The following is a 14,426-nucleotide window of genomic DNA, read 5'->3' on the forward strand; positions in this document are numbered from 1 at the left end:
CTGTATTTTACTTTTTGTTTTCCTTTTGTGTTGTTAAGTTTGGTGTCTCATTGTGTTGTTAAAATGAATGTATATATGTTATATGTTTGTATGTAGAACATAGGTTTGCAGTGGCAGGTAGATGTATTGTTTTTGTGTATTCGTAAAGTTGGATGTTGTTGTTTTAATATATATTTCTCATAAAAATTTATTCAAAAAAGAAAAGAAAAGAAATCAGAATTAAACCAGAATTAAAAACCTGCCAATAAACGGCGTACGGTCTAAAGATCGATATTACAGAATTAAAACACCTCAAAAAACAATAGAGCAAGCGCACAATTAAAACATAAGCACTGTGACAAATTTAACAGTCACTAACTAAATTTAATTAATTAACTAACTAATGTCCCTAGCATTGAGCCGGGGCAGTTAAAGCGGTCTCAAAGTGGGTTATTTCTGCAGTGTGTTTTCGACCACATTCCTTTGGTCAGGGAAGGGGAACTAAATCCGCCCGGAACCCCGACGTCGGGGAACGAGGGTGCCGCCCGGAACCTAATCTGGGACGGACAAAGGGGACGCATTTGAGGGACGGACCGCGTCTCCTAGCAACCGGCCTGTAAAAAAGCCGGAAGTGGGTCGAATGTCAAGTAGTGGCGCGGTCTCTGCCTGCTGCTGAAAGCGACGTCGGGGAAGGTGAGCGTTGACGGAAGCCTGCGAGGCCCAGAATGGCAGGAAATCGGAGGAAAGGGGAAACCAAACATCTCAATGAAACATTTGGGGGGATTAAATGGGGTTTTCTTTTTGTCTGTGTCGCATTAATATGTATATAATATTATATATGTGTGTGTAAAAATATTACATGTCTGTGTTTGTGTGTGTATATATATATATATATATATTACATATATGTGTGCTTGTATATGTATATGTATATACATTATATATATGTGTGTATGTATATATATATTACATATTTGTGTGTGTGTGTATATATATATATATATATATAACATAAATGAGTGTGTATGTGTATGTGTATAATATATATATATATATACAGTATAAGAGTGTAGATATATGTGTGTGTATATATATATATTAAATATATGTGTATATATATATATAGTACATATATGTGTGTATGTGTATGTATATAATATAATATATACATATTATATATATAATACTACATATATATATGAGTGTGTAGATAGATAGGTAGATACAGTATTACATATATGTGCGTGTGTGAGTATATATATATAAAATATTACATATATGTATGTGTATGTGTATGTTTCTATATCCATATATGTAATATACATATAATATATATTACATATATGTGTGTGTGTGTGTGTATATATATATATATATATATAATGTGTGTGTATGTATTATATAATATATAATATTACGTGTGTGTGCATGTAATAATAATAATGCCAATATAAGGCTAAATCGGAAAATGAAGTGGCCAAATGCAGTTGAAATGTTATGACCACTTGCTGTTGTTGTTGTTGTTGTTGTGTGCCTTCAAGTCATCTCTGACTTATGGCGACCCTTGAGCAAGTCACTCTCTCTCAGCCGCAGGGGAAGGGAAAGCAGGGTATCCAGAGGTACTCCATTCCCAGGACACGTCCCCCATTTCTGTCCAGGAGGAATTCCAAGATGTCCTCCCTTTTGAGCCTCACTAAGGCTCACTGGGCTAACTTCGCATTGAGAGGTTAAAATGCATTTAAAGCATCCCACAAATAAAGCGGAAATGGAGAGTAATTGCATGAATAATTATCATACAGAATTGCTCAAATAATGTGAGATCAGAAATGCATTGTCTCTGAAATCTCAAAAGTAAAAAGATGCACCTTAATGCCTCTTTGTGACCACTTTAATGGCAGGTTTTGTCTGACGTCGTGTGAAATCATTTCTCATAATTACGAGGTTTTTCTGGGATATTCATGGGATAAACTCTTGATCTCCTTCGTGTGAGAAACTCTAATGAAGCATGAATTTATATTTATATGAGTGCTTGCAGCTTTAATTTTGTTAAACCCCCATGTTTTTTTCTTGAATGTGCTCCATTTTGCAGTGCCTTGTCCTTCTTTGTGGTCAAGATATCTGGTCAGCATGAGGGAATGACAAACCTTCTCTGAAGCAACCTTGCCAAGAAATCCCATGGTAGGTTCCCCTTAGGGTCTCCATAAGTCAGAAATGACTTGAAATGCACACAGCAACAAGGCAAACATGGTCTGGTCTCCCAGTGTCTTAGTCCAGTGCTCAAACCACTATGGGCTGCAACTTCCAACACTCCTTGTTAGCTTCGTCATTGCTAAGTGATAATGGGATTTGCAGTCTTGGGACATCAGGGGAGAAAAGTATGTTCTCTACTCTTGCTCCAAAATGTAGTAACTGTTGCAGAGCAAGCTGCTGTTATTGACAGACAAATAAACAAAACTGGTCCCCTTGTAGCCTTTTGTTAGTTGGTGGCAGTGTGGTGTAATGGTTTGAGTGTTGAACTGTGACTCTGGAGAACAGGGTTTGAATTCTGGCTCAGCCATGTAGACCCACCTAGGACAGGTCACACTCTCTCTTAGCCTGAGAGGATGGCAATAGCAAACCTGCTCTGAAGAAACTTGCCAAGAAAACCCCATGATAGAGTCGCCATATGTCAGAAACAACTTGAAGGCACACAGCAACAAGCCTGATTGGCCACTAAAGAGTGTAAGATACACGGAGGTGGGGAAACATCCTGAATAAGATGTGCAGACTGTGGTGCTTTCCTAGCCCAATCCTGCATATTAGTAGAAATGCAGAAGTCTGTCTTTACTACTTTTCCAGGAGAGTGTTTGTGTTAGGAGAAAACAAAGAATCTTATGGCCTTTTAAAGGCTAGCTGTTTTTTCAGGATATAAGCTTTTGGGAACTGATAATGTAGGCTTGAGTCATGAATGTTTATGCCAGTGAGCTTTGTAGCTGAGAGAGTATTGGACTTTGGTTCTTTCCCCAGAGATGTGCCACTTGGACTTGTGTTAGGGTCTGGTTTGAGATATTAGAGGTCCCAATTTTTTCGTGGGACTAAATGTTCAGTGTCCGAATGTGAGAATGCCTGGAAACCATGTCTGTTCCACCTTGATTTTCACTGTAGAGACAAGATACGGTATAAATGCAACAAGGACGATTAGACCACAGAAACCATATGTGCAGAAACTCCTTTTTTTCAGTTACAATGCAAGCTAGAAAACATTTCCCTCCTCTATAATCTGGTCAGTATCCCTTAGGCCTTTTCTCAGCTCTGGGATGCACTGTATATACTCGACTATAAGTCAACCTCATGTATAAGCCAAGGGCAGGTTTTGGAGCCAAAATTATGGATTTTGATATGACCTGTGGATAAGTCGAGTGTAAAACCTAGGAGCATGTAACAAAGGATGTAAAGGATGATACAAAGGCAAATGATGCTAAAGAACTTACAAAATTCTGGCAAGCATAATTGTTTGTGCTCATCCTAAAGGCTGGATGGATGAGAGAGTAGAGGGGATCCATGCTTCATTTTGGTGGTCCCAGGATGGACTAATCTCTCGCCTTTTACCACTCTATTCAGAGGAAGGAGATGGCTCCATATATACCATATATATATATATATATATATATATATATATATATAGTACAGTACTTACATTGACCCGTGGAATATGTCGACCCAGGTTTTTTTGGGACAATTTTTTGACTAACATTCTAGACTTATACAGAGTATATAGAGGATTGTGTGGTGTGTGTGTTGTGTTATCAGCATGGTATAGTGATTTGAGTGTTGGACTATGACTCTAGAGAGCAGGGTTCAATTCCCCACTTGGCCATAATAACCCACTTTGGCAAGTCACAGTCTCTCAGCCTCAGTAGATGGCAATGGCAAACTTCTTCAGAAGAAACTTGCCAAGGACAACAATCCAGTTTTCTTGGAACCTCAAACTTTTCTTTTCAGCCCAAGAAAGTTGGGGATACTGCATATTTTTCAGTGAATGCTGTCCTTATACTCTGCTGAGGGGGGATTGTCATTGTGAGGCTTGTTGGTCTCATTCTTTGCTCTGCTCCCCAGTTTCACTCCCAAGTTCTTCTTAACTGTCAATGTTTTTATTGAGAATGACTTTTTTTAGTGCAGTGCTCTTAAAATGAAAGGGCTAGTGAGATGAATTAGCCCTTGGTACCAGTAACTGTGGTCTTTCTCAGGACATGTACCAAGCAGACACCATTTTTCTGCCTCGAGGGACTGGGAATTCATCCATGAACAGACATCGCTTCCTCCAGCAGCAGTTGACAGGCTGGTGTTTTCCCTGACTAAATCAGCCAGAGTGTAGAGGCATCCCAAATGCAAATGAACTGCATGTTTTCTAGAGCAAAATGTCAGAATCATAGATACGTTCATAGTGTACTTACTCTAAGAGAAACAGGGTTCAGCAGAGACATCCCTTTTCTGTGTGTCCTCTTTTTGATATATATGCCATAAAGCGACAGTACGGGTTCTTTTCCAATCACTGGGCTTGTCACAGAGAATACAGCCTGAGGGGAGCTTAGCGTTTTTCACGTGGCGTCCTTGGTGCAGTGCTGAAGGACAGAAAAAGGACAACGATTGCTGAATGCTGTTAACTCCAGGCTTGCCCTCTCCTTACAGGAATGATGTTTCTATTTGATACTTCTGAGTTATTTAAAGAGACAGTGTCACTTAGTTCCAGGGTCAACATTTCATTTCTCTTTATGAAAACTGAAGTTTTGGTGTCACCTTGGATTTCAGAGCAAAATCATCTATGTGCGCGCATGTGTTTAACTAATGATGTAATATTTGCCCTGCCACCTTTTTGTTTCTGGCCCTTGTATCTTGTATCTTCACTTACACAGAAACTTAAAAGGTGAATAATACCATAAAGATAAGTGGTAGGAAAAGCTTTAAGAACCTTTAGCAAGGGAAATCCATCACCTACAAATGAAGTCTATTCCGCTGTCACTGTTGAAATCTATTATTCTATAATCTATTACTCTATAACTTCTGCTTTTACAGTCCTTCCCTTTATAGTCCTTCCCTTGTTTAGCTCAGCAGAGAATAAAAGGGCTACTATTATCTCTTTTTTTAATGATCTTTATTAATTTTCAATGCATAACACTTAATAAATACAAAAATTTAATCCGTATACAGTACTGTACTTATATCTTCTCTCTCTTCCTTTGGCTTTGTGTTTGGACCCATAAGTATCTTAATATAATTTTTGTGTTTGTTTTATCTCTAGGTTTTATAGTTTTCAAGCTTCTGTAACATGGTTTTAAAGATATTCTTCCCTTTCTGCTGCTCCTCAGCTGAAAGTGGCCTCCTGGTTGGACGATGGATTCCAGAACAGAATTCTGCTGTTATCCTGGCTGTGATCCACTTCCCTTTCATTCCCGGTCAAGTGAAGCAATATCTCTCCGAATTGCAGCACAAGACACAGGTCAAGTTGGGTGTGTTGGGCTCTTGGACAAATAGCAAGCAAGCCAAAGAAGAGAGTTTAGAAAGGTTCCTTGAAGACCTTGGAGCAATCTTCTCACATGACCCTTGGGTCCAGCTCCACAAGGAGAAAGGGAGCAAGTTTTGGAGATGTTCGGCCACTCGGAAAATGTCCAGCAGCAATGAAGAAGATGAAATTGTCTTGATTTATTATGACCAGCGCAAAGTGATGCTTTCACAGCTTCACCCCCCTCAAGGCCCAATTGCTTCTAATGATCAGAAGGCAGTAGATTCTTCCAGACTAGCTGCTGTATTTGACACAGTTGCAAAGAGCAAGTTACTGTTTATGAGAGATCGGTATGATGAGGGGCCCATCAAACTTACCCACTGGCAATCAGAAGGTGTAGAAGCCAGTATTATCGTGGAACTCTTGAAACAAGCCTCTGTACCCACATGTGTGCTGATAACATTCCTACTTTCACTTGTCTCTGGAATCTGTAAAAGCAGGTATGTCATGTGGTTTTGGGTTACCTTAATGTGATGAACAGAAGCAAACTAAAATGGAGAGCAGAATCAGCACTGTATGCTAGAGCAGTGGGTATAGGTATAGTAATTAATTTTTCTTATTACCATAATAAAAAACTTGTGGTGTTTTGATTTGCAAAAATTAGTTTTCTGAGTATGTGGTCTGGCATAGTAGTTTTCAAACTTTCTACTTTCCAAAAAGTGTTTCCTCATCAAACATATGCCCAGCAATCCCTGTGCACAGGAGAGGAATCTGTCAAATATTTTAAAGGAACCTTGGGTTAAGGAAGCTATAGTCTGCTGTGCCATGATGTTTGAACTTAGCAAGGAATTATTAACCTAGCAGTTAAATTGCTTTATACTGGATAAGGATGAAAGAAAGAATGATGTCTTCCGTAATTTGATTACTATTAATTTATTATATAAAAAAGTAATTTGATTACTATTCATGATGCTGACAACTAAAAATGGCTTGATTGAGTAACTATGCGCTTTGCTATGTAGACTCTTGTGTGATAAATGTAAATAATCTATGCCCAGTTTGCAAGATGTGACCATATTACACTACACTGTAAAGGACCATCAGCGATACAAGTGGACAAAGCTCTGCCTAGTGATATGCCTGGTGCAACCTTGTGTAATAATGCTGTGCCACAGACAGCCCTGGAGTTTCTTAATGAAACTCTGGTTTTCTTAATGATAATTTTGATCTTGGATATAACATGCTAGTAACTGTATGTGAAATCAGTGAAAACACTTGAAGCATATTTTAGGATATGTCATGTCCAGCCATGTGGTACCCTTGCCCAAGATATTCTTACACTTCTTCTCCCAGAGTTTATGATCTCCTTCCTCTGCTAAAATCCTTCCTTGGAGAAGTAGGAACCTCTCTGGTGCCATGGAAGGCCACCCCCGGAAAGGGAAGGGTAGAAAATCCAATTCCATGTACAGTATTCAGTACCAAAGTATACCATTAGCTATGGAGTGCAGTCCTTTGCAAGAGATCTCAGGTTTCCTAGACTAATCAACGTCAGCTCTTCATACAATTGGCTTTTATAGAAAAACATCTATATCTTCCACCTCCATTTCAAGATAGGAGAATAATGAAAAATGGCATAATCCCAGTGATGGATACATTAACATGTTTACTAATAATGAAGCGCCATACTTTGCATAGTATTAGGATTAGCTACAGGCCCATATGCCTGGTACACATGTGTTCTCTTGTGGTATATTTCAGTGTTTCACGCTGAAGACACAACCAATTTTGAATGAGAGAATTGTCTTTGACATCATTATACGTTTGCCTATTGTACCTGATGGGACTTGGAATACCTGGTGCCTTTATTTTGTTCTCTCAAGGATCTGCCTCTCCACTAGTTTATGTGCTTTCTGTGGGTATCCCTGGTGTGAAAGTGTTGCACCATTCCACAGAGTAGCAGAATTTGAAACCTACTTTGGCAGCAAGACTCCCTCTGCCCCAGTAGCCAAGCTGGATGGGAAATTCTAACCTTTACAAGCTCATGAAAGGAATCTTTCAAAGCTCTGGGGAAAAGTGCAGACATGTGGTAAGCCAAACATTCAGCCTTGTTGAAATGCCACTGATGTGAAGTTCTTGTACTGCTCTCAATGGAAAGCTCTGGGAGAGTGGCAAAGTGCTGGCTCCCAAGTGTAATTCTGAAAGGATGTGAAGTTTAAAAGCCCGTGCCTGTAAAGCTCAGCACTAGAGCTGAACACGGCGTCGAGTGAGATTATGTTGTGCTGTCAGAATGTGAGGATTGGAAGTTTTGCTTCCAAGCTGGTAAAGGACAGTTTGATTAATTCCATTTGGATACTAGTTGCTAAAAGCATTTGTGAGCAAACCACAGCAAGTGTAGCCTCAGGCTAAGGGGAATGGAATCCATCAACAGGTTTCCAACTGACTATATTTGTCATGGAAGATTAGCTTTTTCATACTTTCTATTTGATGTGTTACACTTTTAGCTTTCATCCTGTTGTTTGAATGCCTGTGTGGGAATGGAGGTTTTGTGTCAAACTGCATCCATTGCAGGCGGATAGACCTCTGTGAACAAAGCATTTACAACAAATCTAATTGTAACCAGTTTGTAGAAGCACAGCAAAGCATTAGTTTGAGCTAGATCGCTGAGTTGTTGGGTATGCAATAGCCTTGACAGTATGAAACTCACTGTGGATCTTGACTGAATTGCTGGGTAGTAGGAAAACTCTCTCTCTTTCTGCCTAAATTCCTGGAGAGTTACTGCCAGCCAGAGCAGACAGTACTGGGTTGGAGGGTCAAACAGTCTGATCTATAGAATGCAGCTTCCTACATTCCACAGCAATACTGGAAGTATTTAAGGAGAAGCAAGATTTTAAACTTTGCTTGGGAAATTGAATGAATGAACATCATAATTGCGTTTCAGTTTTAGAAAGGTAAATGTATTTGTCAGTATTTCCATCCAGCAACGTAAAGTATAGATAGGGACATGGATATGGGATGTTTCTAACATTTTCATATACCAAGTGCCTATAATAGTATATGTCTAGAAATGTCTTTCAGGTACTACAGGCAGCTCTGAACCACCATCTTGTGGTTGGTACTGGTATTGTTTAAAGGTTTAGATTTTGCAATAGTTTTGCGCACGTAATTAAGCCTGAACATATAGAGATATTTTCAGTCTAAAATGCTTAAGAACAAGCTGTATATCAGAAATTGCATTAATACTGTGCAAGATTTTTTGTTAGTTGTCAGATGTACGGGTGCAACCCAAAGGATGTAAACCACAAATTATGAAAGGTATACAACCGCTTATAATTTTAAAGTACAGTATGTCAAAGCACAAAATTGACTAAAACAAGTAGTAACAATAGATGATAGAGGTGTAAAAGGACTATTGAGGGAGATACACTTCGTAGCACACTAAATACATAAATAGTCTAGTTTTCTTTCTAGCAGTGTGCATAACCAAAAGGAACCCAGCAAAACTGGTAGTAATAGTAGTAGTAGTAGCAGCAGCAGTAGTAGTAGTAATAATATTTATTTCTTACCCATCTCTTCCCATGGACCAAGATGGAGAACAGCAACAGATTAAAATGCAGTACATATCAGTTTTAAACACACAAACCAGTTAAAACACAAAACAGACTAATGTCAACCCTTAGTTTAATATTCATAATTTAAAATTCATAATTTAAAAATCATCCCTGGATAGGCCAGCCGGTCTTTAATGCTGTTTTAAATTCAAACGGTTTATTCAGTTGTCAAATCTCTTCTGACAGGTCGTTCCGCAGTCTAGGGGTGGCTAAAGAAAATGTCCTCTGGGTGACAATTGCCAACCTAATCTTGGCTGACTGGAGTGAATGCTCCCAGAGGAATAGTGTGTACGAAGCAAATTTTATGGGAGGTGGTGATCCCATATATAAGCTGGATCCAAACCATTTAGGGCTCTAAAGGTAATAACCAACACCTTGTATCTTGCCCAGAAACTAATTGGCAGCCAGTGGAGTGATTTTAATATTGTTGTAATATGATCACTCCTGATATACCAGAAACCTACCTGACTGCCATGTTTTCAAGTTTCTGAACTTGGTACAGAGGCAACCCAATGTACAGCACTTTGCAGAAGTCCAGACTGTGCACTACTATCTTTCCTTTCTCCAGCTCTAGGAAGGGGTGCAGCTGGTGTAACAGCCGAAGCGGATAGTAGGCACTCTTGGCCATTGTAGCTATCTAAGCTGTCATTTGTCCTATAAATGTATATGTTAAACTCTTTGGAATCTTGCAGAAATAGTATAGGGAAGTCTATAGCTCAGAATAAATTGGCTAAGCAAGCAGGGAACAACAAAAAGGGATTTTTTCGGATACATTTGAACCAAGAGAAACAGTGGAGCCGCTGCTCAGTAAGGATAGTAAAATACAGCCCGAGATTGCAGGACTAGTTTAAGGAAAGCCAAGGATCAAAATGAGCTGAGACTGGTTAGGCAAGCAAGGAGCATTTCTTAAAAGTAAATTTAAAAATTAAACACTGCCAACGCTCAGCCTTCATAGCATCCAGCTATGCTACTAGGTGCTTTGGAATTCTGTTATAATAAAATAGTATCCTGCTGATTATCATGTGAAGTGGAAGAGAGAATAAAAAAATGGTGCTTGCAAACATACATGTCTAACAATTAAAGTCTCCAGAATGTGCGGTTAGCCTAGGGTGATTCTCTCCTCCCATCCACCAACTGGAGTCTTTTAGGGCATCAGCAAGTGACATGCGCTTTCCTCTGTCACTTCAGATGTTGTTATCAGACAGGCCAAATGTACAGCGGTGTGCTCATTTTGCTCTGAGGTGCTGATAGGTTGCAGCAAAGTGTGTAATAACTCTAGGAACCTGAACTGAAAATGATGTTTCACGCTATCCTGCATTTGGCTGTTATGCATTTCTTAATTATTCTGAGGTGGAGCAAACAGTGATGGCTTCTGAGGATTCAGATTTTAACTTGACAAACCTGTGAAATGCAGCTGAAAAGAGTCTGAGGATTGTCCACCAATAATTCTCTTTGTTTTTCTCCTGTGGTGTGGTTGTTCTTGGTGCCTTAGAGTGATACAGTTGTATGATCAGGTTGCAGTGACTAAGATATATGACTGCCAGTGTCCGTGGAATCCTCCATTATGCGCTCTTTAGAAATCTTCTTACTTGTATGGAGGAAGTAGTTATAAAGTCTAGGAAGATGTTTGGATTTTTTCTATTCAGATCTATTTGGACTCTAGCAGGGGTGAAGACTGAATGAGGGATGCTGAGGTAACCATCAGGAGATGGTGTTTTCTCCGGACATAGCACTTAATTCAGTTTCTGCCTTTGGTTTATGCCACTAGTGTCGCCCCATACTAGTAATAAATAAAATAAGCCTTGGAACTTAGTAGTTGTTCTGACATTCAGTTGGGGAGATGGTGAAAATAGTCTTCTTTATGGAATACAAGATTATAGTAAATTGATTACAATATTTTATCACTTTCCCCTGTAGATTTTCACACCAACATAACTCTACAGACCCTGGGATTTTCTGTTGTGCTGCTGCATAAAACAAGATTATTTAAACAGCTTTAATAAGAGCGACTAGTAAGCATTGATTTAGCATCAAGAGGTGCTCTTATCTACACTGTTCATTATAATGTATTAGAAAGGATTACTGGGGGAATCATCCACTTAAAAGTCAGCTTCAGAGCATGAAGACATGGTACTTCTAAGAACAGTTGTGCTGGTTTGGAAATGCCATGTGAAACAGCCTTTCCAGAGCTGTCCCAATTCCCTCTTTTATGGCAGACTGAATCCTTAAACCTTTCAAAGTCAAAATGCCTTACTTCGAGAAAATTTGTGTCAAGGAAAGATGTTCTGCTCTAGCTCAGTATAGTGTCAGTAAACTTTATTTCTCTGCTGTTCTTCAGCTCAAAGGCCCATAATCTGTTAGTTTGTTTTGTGCAAGACGTTTTTCATGTGGCAACCATTCACATGTTTTCTTCTGTAGTCCAAAGACGGTGTGCCATGCAATATTTGAGACAGGTAGATGACACATAACATATGGCTGTTGTTAGCAATCACATCTTTGCTTCAAAAAGAGAAAGTAGTGCTAAGGAGCAATATGAATTGGGACCAAGTGCGCTGAGAGCAGTGGTATAATCATTTCTTCCTCACCATACTACACCGCCCAAATGCCATGGGCTTAACTTTTCATTTTTCTAGTCATCCAGGACAGGGGTGAGTTCAGGGAGTGCCTAAACAGGATTGGGTGTGATTCTATTTAGAGTTCAAAAGGCATAAGTGGTATAAAAACAGTAGCAACGCATATTAATTTAATTGGGAAATCTGAGGAAGTGGATTGAAATTCCCAACATTGATGCTAAACTAAATAAAGGTGCTTCCAGATTGTTCCCCCCATTCCTTTTTCCACTGATCTTCAAGGATAAAGCACATATAGTTTTCAGTTGCATAGGTGGTTCATATTTGTGGGAATATTGTGTCTGTTTTCATTTGTGGACCCCTTTGCTTTTTACCTAGAGCCTTGACTGTCTGGCCTCTGTCTTTCATCTGGAGCAAACTTTCAACATGTGAGCAACTGGGGCACCGGCTGCAACACCTCCAAATCATCAGCAGCAAGAGAAAAGCTCCAAACCAGACCCAGCTGATGAAGTGAGTAATCTATGTGAGAGTGTGTGTCTGTTGCTATATGTGGGTGGTTCTTTATTTGTGTGGTCTGTGTTAGGTACACCAAAACATGCCTTGAGATGCACGTGAACATGTCCAGTTTATCCCAGTTGCTATTAGTAATATTGGCCAGTGTCTAAGGGCTGATGCCCATGGTCTTCAGCATGCCCTAGTGGGATTTTTGTGCAAGCACACAAAGATGTACTGTCTTTCTTTTGACAGCCTTTCACTTGTATAGCCTGATCAGTAAAATGCTGGTAAGTAAATACAATTGGATGTCAAATTCCACCTTTAAAAGCAGCTTCCAACTCTTAAAGCATTCAAGATGAGTGTTAGGATTTCTGTAGCTGTAACTGGTGAAACCTGATGCCAGAGGCATGTCCATTAATGGTGGACTCTGACCTCTTGGATTTCCTTACCTTTCCCTCTAACCAGCTGAAGCATAATTAATTATGCAAAATAAGCAAGTACAAATGTATGCTCCCTGACATACTGTACCTTACTTATGCCAGCTGCAAATTTCAGCTTATATCGGCCCAGAAATTTTACTTGGGTTGGTAGATTCACCATGAATTGAGGTTAATTCAACAACAATGACAATTACGACTCAACTAAATCTATGTGGAAACTTCCCTGAAGCTAAAAAGCTTTGAAAATATCAGTGTATGTTGATGCACTGTAACACAGAAGTACTGTGGTGTCTTTTTGAAGGGTGTATAGAGTGACAAACTATTAGCATGTTGCTAAAAATACAGTGGAACATTGTGAGTATGTGTGTGAGAATGAGAGAGAACAAACATGCTCTGCTTCATGGTATTTGTGTTCTGTGCTGCTGCACTGCAAAAAATCAACTTGTGCTTTTGCCTCCACATTGCCACCCACACAACTTTCATTTCTACCTACTGAAAAAGAGGGTTGCCCAGGAAACAGGCCTGGCAACCCAAACTGGCAGAGCTATTTATTAGAAATATCTGTACATTACCTGCCTGTGCTCTTGCCTTTGCTGACCTCAAGTGCCCCTGGTTTTCTGGATACTGCCATGACATTGCTTATATACCTTTTTGCTTCTGGTTTTCTTTCTTTATTTGATTCAATCCTTTTTTCAGGGCAGAGTTTTGAAACTTTGGATGAGAAAGTTAAATGCAATGATTTATTGTTTTGGAGAATTGCATTCAGTGAATCAGTTAAGTTTTAAGGGTCACTCTCCTGGGTTTATACAGAATTTGCTATCGGCATAATGCAACTGTAGATTATGATGTGCTGATAGCTTCATCACATTTACCTTTTATGCTAACCCCAGCATGACGGAGTAATACTGATCCTTTCAAGCCTGCAGGAAGCCACAGAGGAAATTCTGCAACAGAACGTCATGAAGGATAAGAATCCTGCTGGCAAGGAACGAGGATAGAGTGCTGTATTGGGTTTGCCAGTAATAAATGCTATAGTGGCACTTAAAAATACTTACAGACTGTTCAGGAAATGGAAACTAGTCTTTGAAGTGGATTTTCAAACTGTGAGTCTCATTGCTTTGAGAAGCTCCTGCACAAAGAGACTGGATGAGTGGATAAAAATTGAAAAATAAGCAATTTTAAATTATGGTTTCCCTGGAAATTTATGGACAGTGATTTTAAGATGGTGGGGATGTGATGGCTTAGTTGACATAGTGAAGCACACCTGAAAGAGTTCTAGATATGTTTTGGACTGCAAGTCACCATTGGCCATGGAATTGTTGTCCGAAACATTTACTGGAGAAGGCTATGGGGGGGGGGGAATCCTGTCTGCATTTTGACAACCCTCTTATGGTACGTTATATTGGTTTATTTCTATTCTGGTTTCAGAAAAGCAAACATCTTTATTTCTGTCCTCATTGATGTGACTCTGGGGATACTGCTGATGTCATGGCTGTATCAGAAGAATCGTATTGGACATCTTGCCAATGACCTTGTTCCAATGGCTGATGTAAGTTTTTGGCTTGAGCCCTATATGCTTGAAATTATAATGCATTCTCCTCCCACCTGTTGCCCTACAGATATGTTGAAGTTCAGTCCCATCATCCCCAGCCAGCTTGAGGGTACCAAGCTGAGAGAGGCAGCTGCAGCTAATAAGAGTATCTGCATTAACATGGTGGTGGTTCACTTGCCAAGTGGGGGGAAATAACTTTTTCCCCCCTGTGACCATTGTGTCTGCAAAGAGCTGCCCAACAAAGCTGTTTCAAGTACACAGAATCACAGCAACCCCATCGGATGAGCACCCAGCCTCTGTTTA

At 39.6% G+C, this 14,426-nt stretch overlaps 1 protein-coding gene across 4 annotated transcripts in view; it reads left to right on the forward strand.

Annotated features, from left to right (window-relative positions):
* The first annotated feature begins 564 nt into the window (after nucleotides 1–564).
* PIGQ (phosphatidylinositol glycan anchor biosynthesis class Q) overlaps nucleotides 565–14,426 on the forward strand; it is a 38,634-nt gene continuing 24,772 nt past the window's right edge. For 2 of the 4 annotated variants that reach the window (XR_006100539.1, XM_042437997.1), the window contains exons 1-4: nucleotides 1,387–2,157; nucleotides 5,258–5,958; nucleotides 12,015–12,146; nucleotides 14,000–14,120. Coding sequence is in view for 3 of the 4 variants with exons in the window: in XM_042437997.1 (XP_042293931.1) it covers nucleotides 5,285–5,958; nucleotides 12,015–12,146; nucleotides 14,000–14,120 (927 nt within the window). In the remaining variant the exon portion in view is untranslated. Of the gene's footprint in view, nucleotides 673–1,386; nucleotides 2,158–5,257; nucleotides 5,959–12,014; nucleotides 12,147–13,999; nucleotides 14,121–14,426 lie in introns of those variants that run through there. The other 2 variants (XM_042437998.1, XM_042437999.1) reach the window with 2 other exon arrangements.

Source organism: Sceloporus undulatus, chromosome 8 (genome assembly GCF_019175285.1).
Source record: "Sceloporus undulatus isolate JIND9_A2432 ecotype Alabama chromosome 8, SceUnd_v1.1, whole genome shotgun sequence".
In the NCBI taxonomy this organism is placed as follows: domain Eukaryota; kingdom Metazoa; phylum Chordata; class Lepidosauria; order Squamata; family Phrynosomatidae; genus Sceloporus; species Sceloporus undulatus.